This window comes from Heterobasidion irregulare, assembly GCF_000320585.1.
Source record: "Heterobasidion irregulare TC 32-1 unplaced genomic scaffold scaffold_13, whole genome shotgun sequence".
Lineage (NCBI taxonomy): Eukaryota > Fungi > Basidiomycota > Agaricomycetes > Russulales > Bondarzewiaceae > Heterobasidion > Heterobasidion irregulare.
In genome coordinates this window covers 788679-802517 of record NW_009258209.1, presented here as the reverse complement: position 1 = coordinate 802517, position 13839 = coordinate 788679, and the positions used below count along the sequence as shown (strand labels likewise).

The following is a 13839-nucleotide window of genomic DNA, read 5'->3' as shown; positions in this document are numbered from 1 at the left end:
CGTGTCCCACAGTGACTTGCAGAGTTCCCCGTTCGAATGTGTAGCAAGCATGTAGCGTCCGATCGTAGGGGCTAGCCAGGGATGACACCCTTCGCAGCCTGGAAGCCATGAAGACGCTTGACGCCATTTAACACCTCGGTGCACTGGTTTTGGCCGGCCTGTGGAAGAATCACCCTAAAACAATATATTATTGTCTTCACCCCGAGCCTGGGTGTTGTTGCTTGGCTTCGCCGCTGCCAAATCGCGCATCATGCCAGCCGCATGATGAGCGCGCATGCGGAGAGAGGGCGTTCATAGGTCCTCGGACCTCAGTATAATTCGGACCGGCCTCGGGCATAGGCTCGGAGGCAGCGTCTACTGGACCAGCGAACTTCGGAAGCAGGAATGCCATGCGATGTAGGCTCCGTGGCAGACACGGTGCAGAGACTCGTGACAATTACACCCCCTGTGAGATTTGTTTTGAGACCTGCTCTGCAGTAAGGAACCTGAAAGGCTGCGCACTGCCATGAACGACTGCTGAGGCGATTCGTCGAATGCTCCCTTCCCATCACAGACCTCAGCGCTGGCTGGCATGAACCGTGAGAAGCACATGCGCCTCGGGCTCGGCCACGGCATCGGCCGAGACAGTACTATACAGTTCTCGTCAGCCACTGGTCAGCCACAGCTGGATTCAGCCACCGTCAGCCACAATGGACAGACCGAGCCGCGATTCCCACGCCTGGTATACCCTCAAGACCCGTCGACACCATGGTGAGCAGCGAGCATGCATCCCCCTGTCTGTGTCCGTGTACTGATTTCAGTATGGCGTGAAACAGCCCAAGGAAATTCGTGACATTAAGCAGTTCATCGACATCGCGCGGCGAAAGGATGCGTCCTGTGCGTGTGCTAATGTACTAATCTGTTGAATTTCCGTGTACTGACTGTCCATCTCCTCCCTTGCGTCCCCCCTTCCACCTTGTCTGGTTCCATTGATTCTTGTTGCTTTCTTCTCCTTCGATACTGGACTCTGCACGATTGTCTGCTTCTGCCGATGCCCGCTCTCATAGCTGCACGCATCAAGAAGGTCGCCTCGCGCGTCCCCGGCGCAAAGGAGAAGACGAAGTTCAAGATCCGCTGCTCACGGTATCTCTACACCCTCTCTCTTGATGACCCAGAAAAAGCCGAGAAGCTCAAGCAGTCTCTCCCTCCTGGTGCGTCTCATTTCCTCCCTTGTTCCCTTGCCCTGGCATCCATTGTCACCCTCCACTGTCCCTGACATTTTCTGTACGCTAACGTGCTTAAATTTTCAGGTCTGAACGTCATCGACATCAAAAAGACGCCCAAGAAGAAATAGACGCCCCGCTCATCTTTCTTCCCTCTTTTTCCTTTTATGCTATCTACGATGAGACGATGGATGAATCAGTGAGGCGGTGTAGAGACACCCAGATGCGAGCCGCTGCTGGCCAGGTGCTATGCTTACATCTATCACGCGGGTGTTGGCAGCTGGAGGGGGCGGCGATTTGACACTATGATGCAAGTGGAGGGAGATGGCGCGTATGTCCTCTACGGTCGTGGCGTAAAAGTAATATGCATGCATCCATGGGTCTATGTGTTCCCTTTTCTTCTCCCTCTCAGCAATTTCGAAAGCAGACGATGGGGATTTTTGTGAATTGTGCTATACAAGGTATATTCAGCTCCCAAGGTATATTCAAGGTTGATGTCTGCATCAAGTCCACGCCGTCTTCATTGCCACCCCGATTCCAAGCAGCGCGCACGAGCCGACCAAACTTGCAGTGACGCCCCGGACGATCCTCTTTGCTCTTTCTTTCCAAGGCGCGTGCTTGTGCCCCAAATTTTGACCCATCTCGCTTCCTTCCGTTGGCTGAAAGCTCAAGCCCAATTCCATTTCCTCCAGCTCTGATGCATCTCGCGTCCGGAATGATGACGGAGACAAAGCGGAGGACCGAGGGCTCGGCCCGAGCTCGAGCTCGAAGAGAGCGTCGAGCAGTGGGGAGCCGTCGAGTCGGGGAAGGGGGAGCAGGTTAAAGAGAAAGAGGGAGAGCGTGAGGGTTTTGAGATACCTGTTTCATAGGTTGGGCGAGCAGTCATGGAGTGGAAGATGGATTGTTTATCGGGTGGACGGAGGCAGAGATGCGGGGGGTGCTTACGAGAAAAAGGTAGTAGTAGTTGATGGGAGGGTGAGAAGGAATGGGAGGAACGTCCATGTCCATGTCCAGCGTGGGCGGAGCATGGATACTTGCACTGTTTCAGTTGTATTAGAATGTTTTGGTAGACAATGGTGAAAGCAGCTAGGTCGGTGCAGCTCTCTCGCACGCATACTGCGCGAGGAAAGTAGAGTGGCGGTGCATTTTGGATGAAGACAGACGAACCTTGTTCCCATACTTCGAGTTTGGGACCACGCCAGAGTACGACACGTTCGTGTGCGCGTCTGTGTTCGTGGCCGATAGTTTTGGCGGTCGCGGAGGCGGATGTGGACGCGTCGGAATTGGGGTCAGAGTCGGCGCGAGGGCTGTGGTCGGTGTCGAGGAGCGTGATGCGGAGGAGGAACGCGTCTGTGCGAGGGCGGACGCAGATATCGGACGGGTCAGGACATGTCTGGGATGTGGAGGGTTGTGGACTCTGGTGAGAGCTTTGGCGTGGGGCGCAGCGTGGGGTCGTGGGGTGGAGGAGAGGGACGGGGTTCAGGCAGTGCGAGCCAGGAGGGTCAATGGATGTGGAGGCGGGGGATAAGGGCGAGGGGGTACGAGCGGAAGCGGGGACGAAGCAGACGAGGGAGGGGAAGGACAGGGACGCGGGTGGGGCGCAGCAGGTGGATGCTTGAGCTGTGTTGGCGCAATGTGTCAGTCAAGAGAAAAGAGGCAAATGGGGAAAGAAGGGGAGCAGGGGAGGAAGGCGGCGTACAGAGGAACCAGGATTCGGGTATGCACCAGCCCCAGCCCGCGTCGGTGCCAGGGTCAAAGCCTGGCGGGTGATCAGACGCGGTGAGATAGGCATCCCATAGGTCTGCATATTGGCTGGCGGTATATGCGGAGAGGTGGCTCGCACTGGTATCAGTGCTCATACCAAGGGGGATGTCGTCGAGCGCAGTGATAAGCGCGCCTAGAGGGATGTGGGGTGCAAGCGGAGAGTCCTACGCATGGTCAGACCACAAAGAATGAAGTAGATGTTGGAGACGCGACGCACCTCGTCGACAGAAACAACCACGCGCCCCGTGTCCCCTACGTTCTCGTACCCTATTGTCCAAAGCGCGGCTGAGCCGACACCAAGCCGCGCGAGTGCGATGAGCAGGACGTAGAGCGCGAGATTATGGAGCGCGCCGGCGGCTGCGATGCGGGCGCGCGGGCGCGCAGGGAGGGTTTGAAGGGAGGAAGATGGGAGAGCGACGAAGAAGGCTGGGAGAAAGAGGTTGAGGGAAGCACCGAGCGCGCTGAGGGGGACAGAGTCGCTGTGAAGCAGAGGTGGATGTTGTTGAGGAAGACAAAGAGGAGGTAGAGGATGGCTTACAGGGCTGCAGAGAGGGCATGGCCGCCTTCATGTATCGCTTGGGAGAGAAAGAGAGCAGTGAGAAGAGGCAGGAGGTGGCTAAGCGGGACGGTCACGCCTGGAATCTGGATAGGGTGCGGGTGTGAGCGGCGGTGAGCGTATCATCGACAAGCGAGCTCACGAGTAGCTTCAGCTGAATGCCATCGCTTGCTATGACACTGTTCGCGGGTATGATGGCGTCCTCGAACGTCCGTTTCGCGTGTGCGGCAGTAGCGGATGCCAAGGCGGGCGCCGCCACATCACTAGGAACCGGTGACGCGTAGAAGAGCACCTGCGAGAGCTGCCAGAGTGTCCACACCAACAAAGCGAGTGATGCGGCCATTCCGAGTGCGCCGAGTGCGGTCCCAGCGTCATAGAACACAAGGAGGGCTCGGCGGAGCGGGGCATGGCGTCTGCGGGTGAGGCGGGCAGCGAGGGTGTCATGCGGGGCATTGAGAGCCGTAGATTCTAGCGTGAGTGCAAGGGCGGAAAGCGTGAGGCGGGTGGTGGGTGTGTGGAAGAGGGTGGTGGGGCGTCCGTGGCTGCGGAGGCGGGGTCGGGAGGAAGTGAGGGGGCGGGGTAGGAAGGTTCCCGAACTCGTGCTGGCGCTGCGACGGGCGATGGCGTGGAGGAGGATCCAGAAGAGGGCGATGGCGAAGGCGACGGCGCCGAGGGTCATTCGATAGACGTGCTGGACAGCGAGCAGACACCTCCGGCGAGCGGAACGGACTGAATGCAGGCACGCGCACACAGTGCGGAAAGGCACAGGATAATCTGAGATAATCTAGGATAATCCTAGGATAATCCAATTTATATGCGTTTCATTCTGCTCCAACCATTAATTTAGATCTGCACACTCGATCTTGGCCTCGCACAATGACAGACGACAAATTGCCAAGGGATGGTATACATTATGAGAAGTTTGAATTTTGACTGCGAGATACAACTTGAGACACTACTATTCAGTACTTCTGTAATCCTGTGGGCGACAGAGATCCTTCAATCGTCATCGCCAGGTGAGTAGATACTACGGGTTCAAATTAGCCTCGCCGCTGTCGCGTAGCGAGGTGCGCAGGTGAGCGCGCAGATGAGCCGAAGAGCTGCATCTGGCGTGGTCGTGATTGTGTGGAAGGGAGCTGACCTGCTAGATGACGAGAGGCAGGGGTTGGGGAGTGGTGGGTCGTATGATATGAGAATGGGGAACGGGTAAATGCGTGTGCGAGATGAGGGGAGAAACCGCGAACGAGAACTTTTCGTCGAAAATAGCAAAATAATAGCGAGCAGGCAGAAGGAAAAGAAATAGAAGCAATACGGGCTGAGGCCTTAGGCCTCGTCCTTGTCGTGGTGCACGTCCGCCGTCGAGTGGTGCGCCGCCTTCTCTTGTGAATCGTACATCTTCGCAGTGCGACGCTTCGAGAACGGCGACGCTCCCGACTCGAACAGCTCGCTGATGTCCTCGAGCGCGCGTCCCTTCGTTTCGTGGAACGTGAAGAATACTTGCACCCACGACGCGACACAAAACACGGCGAAGACGATGTACGTCTTCCATTGGATGTTGCGGAACGCGGGGGGGACGAACTGCATTGAGGGGGCATGTGAGCGGGTGGCAACGGGAATGCAGGGGGAGGAGCGCTTACGAATGCAAGGGCAAAGTTCATGATCCAGTTTGTGCTCGTCGCGAGCCCAGCGGCGTTGGCTCGCACGGGCAGCGGGAATATCTCGGCGATATACAGCCACGAGACCGGCCCCTGTCAACACAACATCCAATTCAGCGTCAGCGCTACCGATCGAGACGAGGCAAGAGCGCAAGTGAAAGACGCACCCAGGTGACGGCGAAGGAGGCGACGAAGAGGAAGCTGCACGCGATGACGCCCTTGGAGGGCGCACCTGTGATCGTCCAGCGGATGTTCTCATTGCCATCGACAGAGTCCACGTAGTGCCCGTGCGCGGCGAGCAGACCAGCAACGGCAAACAAGAAGCCGGCCATGAGCGCAGAACCCGTCAGGAGCGTGATGCGGCGACCCCATTTGTCGACAAAGAGGATGGCAGGGATCGTCATGACGAAGTTGATGATGTACTTATTGGAAAGGAGATATTAACGCTGTCAATTGACGTAAAGGCGAATGAATAGCTCACTTGGATGGAGGATGATATGAGGTTGGAGTTGCCAGAGAGGCCCGCCATTTGGAAGACGTACTAGAACAGCATGTCAACACCTCAAACTTGGGAGCATATACACAGCGGAGTGTACTCACGACGATGTAGTACATCATGACGTTCATGCCCACGAGCTGGCTCCAAAGCTGGCACGAGATACCCGCAATCGTGCGCGACCGCAGGCGCTTCCCGAACATGTCTCCGTAGGTGACCTTGGGTGCCTCCTTCTCGAGACGCATCGCCTCGCGCAGCTCAGTGATCTCGTACGCCACGAGAGGCGCATCCAGGGGCTGATTGTGAATCCGCGCGATCACATTCTCTGCCTCGTCCCACCGCCCGTGGGCGGCGAGCCAGCGGCTGGACTCTGGAAGAAAGAGCATGCCGACCGCGAGCAGGAACCCGGGGATCATTTGCAGACCCCATGCGAGGCGGAAGGAGGTTGGGCCTGGGATGAAGGAGCAGCCGTAGGAAAGGTAGAACATGACGAGGATACCGATGGTGACCGCGAATTGTTGACATGACACGAGGCGACCACGGATAGCCTATGGTGAGAGTATCAGCGCGCTGGAGCTACCAAGAGGAAGCAGAGAGGGGTGGCTGACCTTAGGAGCCTGTTCAGCGAGGTAGACAGGTACTTGGCTCGAGCACCAGCCGACGCATATACCTTTCACGAAACGGCCGACTATAAGCATGCCGACGTTTTGCGCGGCACAGGACAGGATACAGCCGATGATCCAGAAAATGGTCGCGAAGATGATGGACGGTTTACGACCGAATCGGTCGCTAACATGGCCCGCGATATTCGCGCCGAAGAACGCACCGCCAGGCATGGCTATGATAGAGAGGTGTCATCAGTGTCCGCTCCGTTAACAGCACAGAAGGGACTCGATAAAATACACACCGGCGGTGATACCACCCTGAACGATGTCGCTGGGGTGATTGAAGTAGTCTTGGTATGAGTCGATGGCCAAGAAAGCCGATACCGACGAGATATCGAGACCAAAGAGCAGACCGCCCATGGTCGACACTGCGCCAATTATGTATGGATTGTAGATTGTGTACATGCCGGGGAAGGCTGGGTGGGGGTGGGGATATGGGATGGGGGGAAGATGGGAGAGGAGAAGAAGCGGTGCGTTCCAAGTTTTTATGGAGGGAGGGCAAAAGATTTGCAGAGGAGCACGCCGGCCAATGACGAAACGGAAGAAAACATTTAGAGGGTCGGAAGTGAGTGTCCTTACCCGTGGCGCTAGACGCGCCTCGGAAGACTCTGGCCCAGCCTCCGAGACCATTGTCGGTGGACGCGCTCCGATGTGACTAGGTCATCCCGTCCTGAAGACGATGGGCTGATCTCCACTCTTGTTGGCGCGAAAAGGAAACGCCACCTGGATCATCGTCGCATCTTCCCTCGTGTCTGTGTCTTGTGTTCACGAAGCATCTCTCGGGCGGATTTACGTGACGATTCTGGGAGGGACAGCTGCGTGAGCGACGGAGCCTGGGTGTCAAATCCACGATCCAAATTTTCGAGGTGCTTGTCGGGACGACATGATCGACACACCAAGGCACCGAGGTCCGAAGCACCTCGGGCCCGGCAACTCGCGTCGGCAGGTATCGGCTTGCCATTCCGGGATGCCTTAGTGATACCTTGGCCGCGGCAGTGGACACCAAGCCTTCCCGACCTTCCCGAAACGGCCGGCGTCCGCTGAGGAAAATCTTTATTTTCTCTGCAATTTGGGTCTTGTCAAAGGCGCGGTCCAACATGTTCGTCGCCGACGTTATGGGGTCGAGGGAAGCATCACTGACAGATGGGGAAGAGGCAGGTGCTACAGCTGCCGCTACTCACGGCGGAACCTGCGGTACGTACTTACAGCCGCACATCGTTGCTGAGAAGAACGGCGAGACTGCGGAGGGCCTCTCGGTGCATTGCCAGTCGGACGTTCGGTGCGATGAGAAGCCTTTGTGGCGCGTCATCGTAGTCATCGTCTATCAATCGATTATGCCAATCACCTCGTCGGGGTATGGAGGAACGCGGAGGTCGCAGCTTCTCTTCCATCGCCTCCTCCAGACAAGGCCTAAGGCTTCTCGTGGGGGAGCCTGGGAAGAACGGGGCCTTTCGAAACATAGACTCATTCTGGAGTTTGGAACTGTGCACGCGTAGTTTTACGCTGTGGATGATGTTTGAACTCGCATGGGATAAAGATGCAATGCGAACAACTGCCTTAACATGCACCATCGGGCCAAAGGGATCATCAACGGTGAGAGAGAATACGAGCACTCACATGGTAGAACTGGGGGCTGAAATTAGGCACATGAGAGCTCCGATCTGGTCTACCCTGTTAGATGCTATGTTGCCAGTCTATACTCATATGTAATCACCGCCTCATTGAATGGTCACAAAACTCGAATGAAGCAAGAGACGGGGAACACACGACGAACTTCTTTGTGATATTACGTTCCAGGGGAGGAAAGTACTTCGATAGACCATAGCAAGAACAGATGCGGGGTGAAGGGAGAATCCTCAAGTCGTGCATAGGGGCGAGCAGCTGGACCATAGGACATTGGTGATAACGCTGAGAGGGAACAACAATAGCACCGAGATGAACGCCCAACCCACTCACAGATATACATGCGGCAAAAAATCGGAGCTCATGGGGCCATGAAGTGTCGAAGATGATCCATTTGGATGATTAACGAGATCATGGCTTGTTATCATCCTGCGAATGAATCAATCACGCGCCATTTAGTGAACATGAGACATATGCGCGATGGTTCAATACAACAATGCTGAATTCACATGCTGGACTTATAGAAGATGAGGGGTGTGAATGATGCCTCACCATTAGAAGAATTTACCGGCCCCTTCGCTGATGCATGACCAGGAGACAGGAATAGCGCAATGTTGTACGTTGTTGAAGATATGATGGGGGTATAGGAGGGCGGATAAAGTAAATGGGCTGCATCAGTGCGCCTGACCCGCATGAGGTATATCGACAAAATAGCGGCGAAGTGCTTGGAGAACAGCGCAGAAGGCAGTGATTACACGTCATTGAAAAATGTACGTGGCGAGCATATATACATACTAGAATCATATAAGGATTACCGATATCCCTCCGTGCCATGTGAATATGAAGTCGGCACGACGAAGGCTTGCAATGGCTTGAAGTCGTCAAAGGTTTGACGAGTTTGGATTGAAGTGTTTATCAGAAATTCAGGAATTTAGAGAAGGACTTCCTGAAGAGAATGCATAGGATATTTCCAAGCTAAGATTCGTGGCTGTCTGTTCATTAGAGATTTGGAAGTCATGGATTTGGGTGATCTCGTTGAGACTCGAGAGAGCAGACCTCTGCAGACCTACATGACCAAACAGTGACGCGAACAGTGACGGAGAGTGACAGACCGCCAGCTGCCGCCAGCCGCTCTCGCAAAAGTTATTGTATTTGGAATTAGGAATTCCTTCCCATTACTTCCAAATGGCACTCAATCTGAAGCGCAAAAGAGGAAAGGAAAACAGTTCGCGAGGCTCGAAGGTGTGTATCTTCCGTTCATCTCTCAATCTGAACTAAACCTAGAAAGTAGAAGAGACAGTTAACTCCCGAGGCCGAACATGAAAATGGCGTGCAAGCCGTCGAGAACTCCGGGAGCGAAAGCGAAGATGCCGCGCTGCCAGAGGATGGCCATTCTGCATTGGAGGCGAATGGTCCTGATGACGCGAGTGAAGCAGGGGAGGATGGCGCGGAGGGAGAAGACGAAGAATGGGAAGGCACGGGTGTATCTATGGATGTTGACGGAGAGCCCCACCACGAGCGTGGGGGAAAGCCCAAGAAACCACCCACTGGAGACGAAGTCAGAGCGATCAAGGAAGCTACCGACCTGTTCAGGTCCGGCTCGTTTAAATTGCAGGTGCGTGCTGCCTGCAGCGTTGCAGTTGTGCATTCTGCAGGGATAATCCAACTGCCCCCAGAATCAGAGGCATACACCATCTCTTGTTTGAACGCGTATTTACGATGCGTGTTTAACAGATTGATGCTTTACTCCCGAACGTCCGTCCGAAACCCTCTCGCATGGCGCCTCTGGACCGCTTCCTTCTCGCTTTACATTTGTGTCTATCCTCGCTCCCATCAGTTGACCCTCAGCATCCCTTGGAAGCCGCGCGATCACTATTGAACAACGAGATTCCAGGGAACCCTCCCAAAAGCAAATCCAAAAGCAAGGGTAAAATGAAGGCTAGTCCGCCGTCAACATCCATCTCCGTCCCGTACCCGTTGCCCTTACCCTCTGAGGATGCAAACTGGAAAGTGGTGTTCGAAAAACCTGCAGATGTGTTTCTAGTGGGAAGCTGGGCGAACAAAGTCAGCGTCAAAGCGAAGGATGGTGAACCTTGGAGTGTAGACGTTGCGGTCGAGATGCCCTCAGTACGTCAACTGTTTATAAATTTTCATAAGACGCTCATAAACGACGCAGAACCTATTCCAAGAAAAAGACTACCTGAACGGACGCTTTTTTCACAAAAAAGCGTATTACTTGGCTGTCTTAGCTAGACACATTGTTGACTCAAACAGTGGGCTAAACGTGGATACATTCTACGAATCCAGTGGTGGCGATCTTCGGCTGACCACACTTGTGTTGCGTCCGCGACAGGGTTAGTACAAGATTAGATTTATTCATGTGTCTATCCTTATCTATCTTTCTAGATGGCTCTCAAACTGACTTCACAAAGCTCAATGCCCAAGTCAGAATCATCCCTGTCCTGCCACCATCGTCTCCGATCCCTCTTTCCCGCCTCTCTCCGCACCGTAGTAACTTCCGAGTTCATCACCTGACAGAAAGCGATGCACCTCCCGTCGAGTCAACATCCGAGAGTCTTCCGACCCCGATTTATAACACTGCTTTCCTTCTATCTGTTACCCCCAAACCGCATCTGCTATCCGTACATGCACTGAAACAAGATATACCATCGTATGCTGATGCGCTGGCTCTCCTCCGTATATGGGCGAACCAACGAGGCTATGGCGAAGGCAAAAAGATGTGCGTGCGAGGCTTCCAAGGGCGTGGCGCCTGGTGGAGCAGTCTGTTGGAGATGGTAGTGAACGGTGAAGAACCAGTGGTTAATGCCATTAGCAAGACGACACGAAAAAGGCCACTAGGCAAGGGGCTCAGCTCTTATCAGCTGTTCAAGGCCGCCTTGAGCTTTCTAAGTAAATCTCTCCTATTTCTGATGAACTCTTGGAAACTTATGACTATCAGGCCGTCATGACTTTGTGAGTGAGAGAACATTTGTCAAGAGCAGAGAGGGCCATCGTGTGCGTACCATATATGTTGGAGACTTTTTCACAGGCTGATATCCAATGTTACACCTAGTTTCCTCCAGAGACGTACACATCTCATGATGGAGCAGTTTTCGTAGACTCATCATCGTTGATCAATCTGTTGGCAGGTGTTCCTCTTGCCTCGCTTGACATGGTAACTGTTCCTGGCATATCTATGTTCTCATCGCTGACCGCCAAGTCCAGCTCAGATATGATGCCAAAATAACGTTGGAGATATTGGACAACAACACAGTCTCAAACGACCCTTTCCCGGACGTTTTCTTGAAGGAAAGCCGAGATCTCTTAAATCGATATGACGCCTTGATACGGTTAGCAATATTCTGATCCGAAAGGCGTTCGTATGGCTCACTCTCAGATAATAGTGTTGACATCTCTTCAGCCAAAATACGTTGTCCATCGTTGCATGAAACACTTGAGCATGGATCACCGTCCAACGCATTATTCAGTTCTCTCGCATCCTTGCTTCGCCGTGGTCTTGGCCAACGCATCAAAGGACTGGCAATCCTCCATCCTTCTCTCCGACCTCGATCTTTATCCCAGGCACATCCTTCAAACCCCTCTCTCATTTTCATCGGACTAATATTCAACGCCGAGCATGCATTCCGACTAGTTGATCACGGTCCTACGGCGTCAGAAGCTATCTCAAAGGCCGCAGAGGATTTCCGCGATTTCTGGGGAGATAAGGCCGAGCTTCGCCGATTTAAAGACGGAAGCATCGTTGAAAGCGTTGTCTGGGATGTCAAGAGCGCAGACGAACGAGCCCATATTCCGACCATGGTCGTGCGACACATCCTGGCCCGACATTTCAATCTTCATGAAGACGTGGTGGTCACATGGCAGCCCGCGTTTGATAGTGTCTTGAGGCTGCCAGAGTCTATCTCGTCATTGTATCGCTCTGCGGGCATGTCTGCAGGTTTCAAAGGCGCTATGGCTGCTTTTGACGAACTCGTCAAGATTCTCAAGAGTCTGGACAAAGATCTTCCATTATCAATCCTCAATGTCAGCCCTGTGTCGGAATCTCTGCGCTACACTAGTGCCTTCAATCCTGTTGCCATACCTGTATCCTCTTCCACATCTCTTCCCCAATGTGCCCGATACGTTCCACCGATGGAGATCATCTTGGAATTCGAGAAGTCAGCACGGTGGCCAGACGACCTACGGGCTATCCAGAAAATGAAGTTGGCATTCTTCGAGCGGATGACAGCTGCTTTGACGAACGCTGTGGACGGTGTCCGTGCACAAGTTGTCGTTGGCGACGGTGTCACAGGGTCGCAAATCCAAGATCAATCCCGATTGGAGATCGTGACGAGCCAAGGTTGGGTATTCTTGGCACGGATATGGCACGATCGCGAGGCAACACTGTTGCACCGGATCGTCGATGAGCAGCTACATGTGCCAAAAGCGCTAGAAATACCGAGTGAGGATCCACGCAAGGCTCAGGATCGGGAGGAGGCCACGCATGCATTGGAGTTATACACTCGGGAGTTCATTCATTCGCCTCGACATCATCGTGCCATTGCGGTGCTGTGTCATCGTTTCTCTGCCTACGCGGGAACAGTCAGACTAGTCAAGAGATGGTTGGCGGCGCATTGGCTATTGCACAGTCAAGTTGGCGAAGAGGTTGTGGAAATTCTCTGTGCCTCCATCTTCCTTGGTCGAGGGCCAACATCAAAGTCGGGACAGGTATATGAGAATGTGCCGGAAAGCAGGGAGCGCGGATTCGCGCAGGTCATCCGATTTTTGAAAGACTGGAAGTGGGCAGACAGCGTCTTTGTGCCGCTTTATGGCGAGGCGGAGGGTGGACTCGATCCAAGCAAGGCTTCTGCTCCCGTTGGCGCGAAGAGCGTGTGGACAGTATCAACGGAGTTTGATAAGGGCGGCCATATGTGGACAACTCAGGGCCCTGACCTTATTGCTGCCCATCGTGTGCGCGCATTAGCAAAGGCTACGTGGGATTGCTTGCAAGGGATAGAGACACACGCATTAGATGTGAAGGTATGCTTGAATCCCCTGTTTGCGAACGATAGCTCACTCTTGAGTCAATCCCAATAGTCTCTCTTCATCCATCCCATCGACGACTACGATTTTGTCATCCAACTCGAGCAATCAGTTCTCCCGCGCTACTACCAAAACATTACTGCAGATCCTAGTGCATGGGCTAGGAAAGGCAAATTCGCGAATCTACCTCAAAATGACGAGACAGGCACTCCCCGGCCTGGATTTGACCCTGCGCAGATGTTCGTTGACGATCTCAAGGTAGATTTTCATGGATTCAGTCTCGTCATTGTCCTAATTCGGCATCTATCTCAGCGCATCTACACAGACACTCTGAAAATATTCTATGATCCACTTGGTGGTGATAGAATTGGCGCAGTCTGGGACCCCAGCCTCAAGCAGGCTCGACCATTCCGCGTCTTCAATAACTTTTCCAGTATTCCAATCGCTAAAGTGAGTGCAGCTCTCATATTATCAACCGCAGTGAATGACATCTTGCCACTCGTAAAGGGGAATGAGAAGGGTAAAGACAAGGATAAAGGGCTGGTGACCCTGAACGAAAGCGCAGTATTGAGTGAGATCGCTCGTTTGGGTGCCGGTCTAGTCAAAAATTGATCGAGGGCAAGTATATTGTCCTCTACGATCTAATCCACCCGCATGATCAGGTTCATCATGTATATGGCTTCGCGCGTACACTGTAACAAACACAGGAATACTTGAGCGGCATCGTCGACGATCTGGCGACCTGCTCTGACGTGACATGTATCACATATTGATCTGCCACTCGGCGACTCGTACCTTGAGAAAGCACAAGAGTAGTCGTATCAGGGTTCCCTTAGAC

The 13839-nt window shown here is 53.8% G+C and overlaps 6 protein-coding genes across 6 annotated transcripts; 3 read left to right on the top strand and 3 right to left on the bottom strand.

Moving 5' to 3' along the window:
• Positions 1 to 747: 747 nt before the first annotated feature.
• HETIRDRAFT_423082 (uncharacterized protein) lies at positions 748 to 1333 on the top strand (the record flags this gene model as incomplete). The annotated part of the gene is made up of 4 exons (XM_009554511.1): positions 748 to 750; positions 816 to 876; positions 1047 to 1190; positions 1290 to 1333. 4 exons carry the CDS (start codon positions 748 to 750, stop codon positions 1331 to 1333), a joined length of 252 nt encoding a protein of 83 aa, XP_009552806.1.
• Positions 1334 to 1705: 372 nt separating this feature from the next.
• HETIRDRAFT_108045 (Metallo peptidase M50B) lies at positions 1706 to 4201 on the bottom strand (the record flags this gene model as incomplete). The annotated part of the gene is made up of 7 exons (XM_009554510.1): positions 1706 to 2060; positions 2148 to 2241; positions 2370 to 2822; positions 2902 to 3130; positions 3184 to 3445; positions 3505 to 3608; positions 3665 to 4201. 7 exons carry the CDS (start codon positions 4199 to 4201, stop codon positions 1706 to 1708), a joined length of 2034 nt encoding a protein of 677 aa, XP_009552805.1.
• A 199-nt stretch (positions 4202 to 4400) lies between these two features.
• On the bottom strand, positions 4401 to 6777 carry HETIRDRAFT_39442 (major facilitator superfamily). Its single transcript, XM_009554193.1, has 7 exons — positions 6581 to 6777; positions 6282 to 6511; positions 5778 to 6221; positions 5659 to 5718; positions 5345 to 5599; positions 5160 to 5270; positions 4401 to 5100 (listed from the first exon to the last, which is right to left on the bottom strand). The coding sequence occupies exons 1-7, from the start codon at positions 6741 to 6743 to the stop codon at positions 4846 to 4848; spliced, it is 1518 nt and encodes a 505-aa protein (XP_009552488.1). The 5' UTR covers positions 6744 to 6777; the 3' UTR covers positions 4401 to 4845.
• A 658-nt stretch (positions 6778 to 7435) lies between these two features.
• On the top strand, positions 7436 to 7834 carry HETIRDRAFT_108047 (uncharacterized protein; the record flags this gene model as incomplete). Its single annotated transcript, XM_009554509.1, has 1 exon — positions 7436 to 7834. The coding sequence occupies one exon, from the start codon at positions 7436 to 7438 to the stop codon at positions 7832 to 7834; it is 399 nt and encodes a 132-aa protein (XP_009552804.1).
• Positions 7835 to 8091: 257 nt separating this feature from the next.
• HETIRDRAFT_412525 (uncharacterized protein) lies at positions 8092 to 8988 on the bottom strand. The gene is made up of 3 exons (XM_009554508.1): positions 8757 to 8988; positions 8514 to 8685; positions 8092 to 8390 (listed from the first exon to the last, which is right to left on the bottom strand). The coding sequence occupies exons 1-3, from the start codon at positions 8793 to 8795 to the stop codon at positions 8386 to 8388; spliced, it is 216 nt and encodes a 71-aa protein (XP_009552803.1). The 5' UTR covers positions 8796 to 8988; the 3' UTR covers positions 8092 to 8385.
• A 153-nt stretch (positions 8989 to 9141) lies between these two features.
• On the top strand, positions 9142 to 13715 carry nrap1 (nucleolar RNA-associated protein 1). Its single transcript, XM_009554507.1, has 12 exons — positions 9142 to 9203; positions 9253 to 9576; positions 9696 to 10088; positions 10138 to 10315; positions 10368 to 10871; positions 10921 to 10976; positions 11035 to 11136; positions 11187 to 11311; positions 11366 to 12998; positions 13056 to 13259; positions 13314 to 13451; positions 13509 to 13715. Exons 1-12 carry the CDS (start codon positions 9147 to 9149, stop codon positions 13611 to 13613), a joined length of 3819 nt encoding a protein of 1272 aa, XP_009552802.1. The 5' UTR covers positions 9142 to 9146; the 3' UTR covers positions 13614 to 13715.
• Positions 13716 to 13839: the final 124 nt, after the last annotated feature.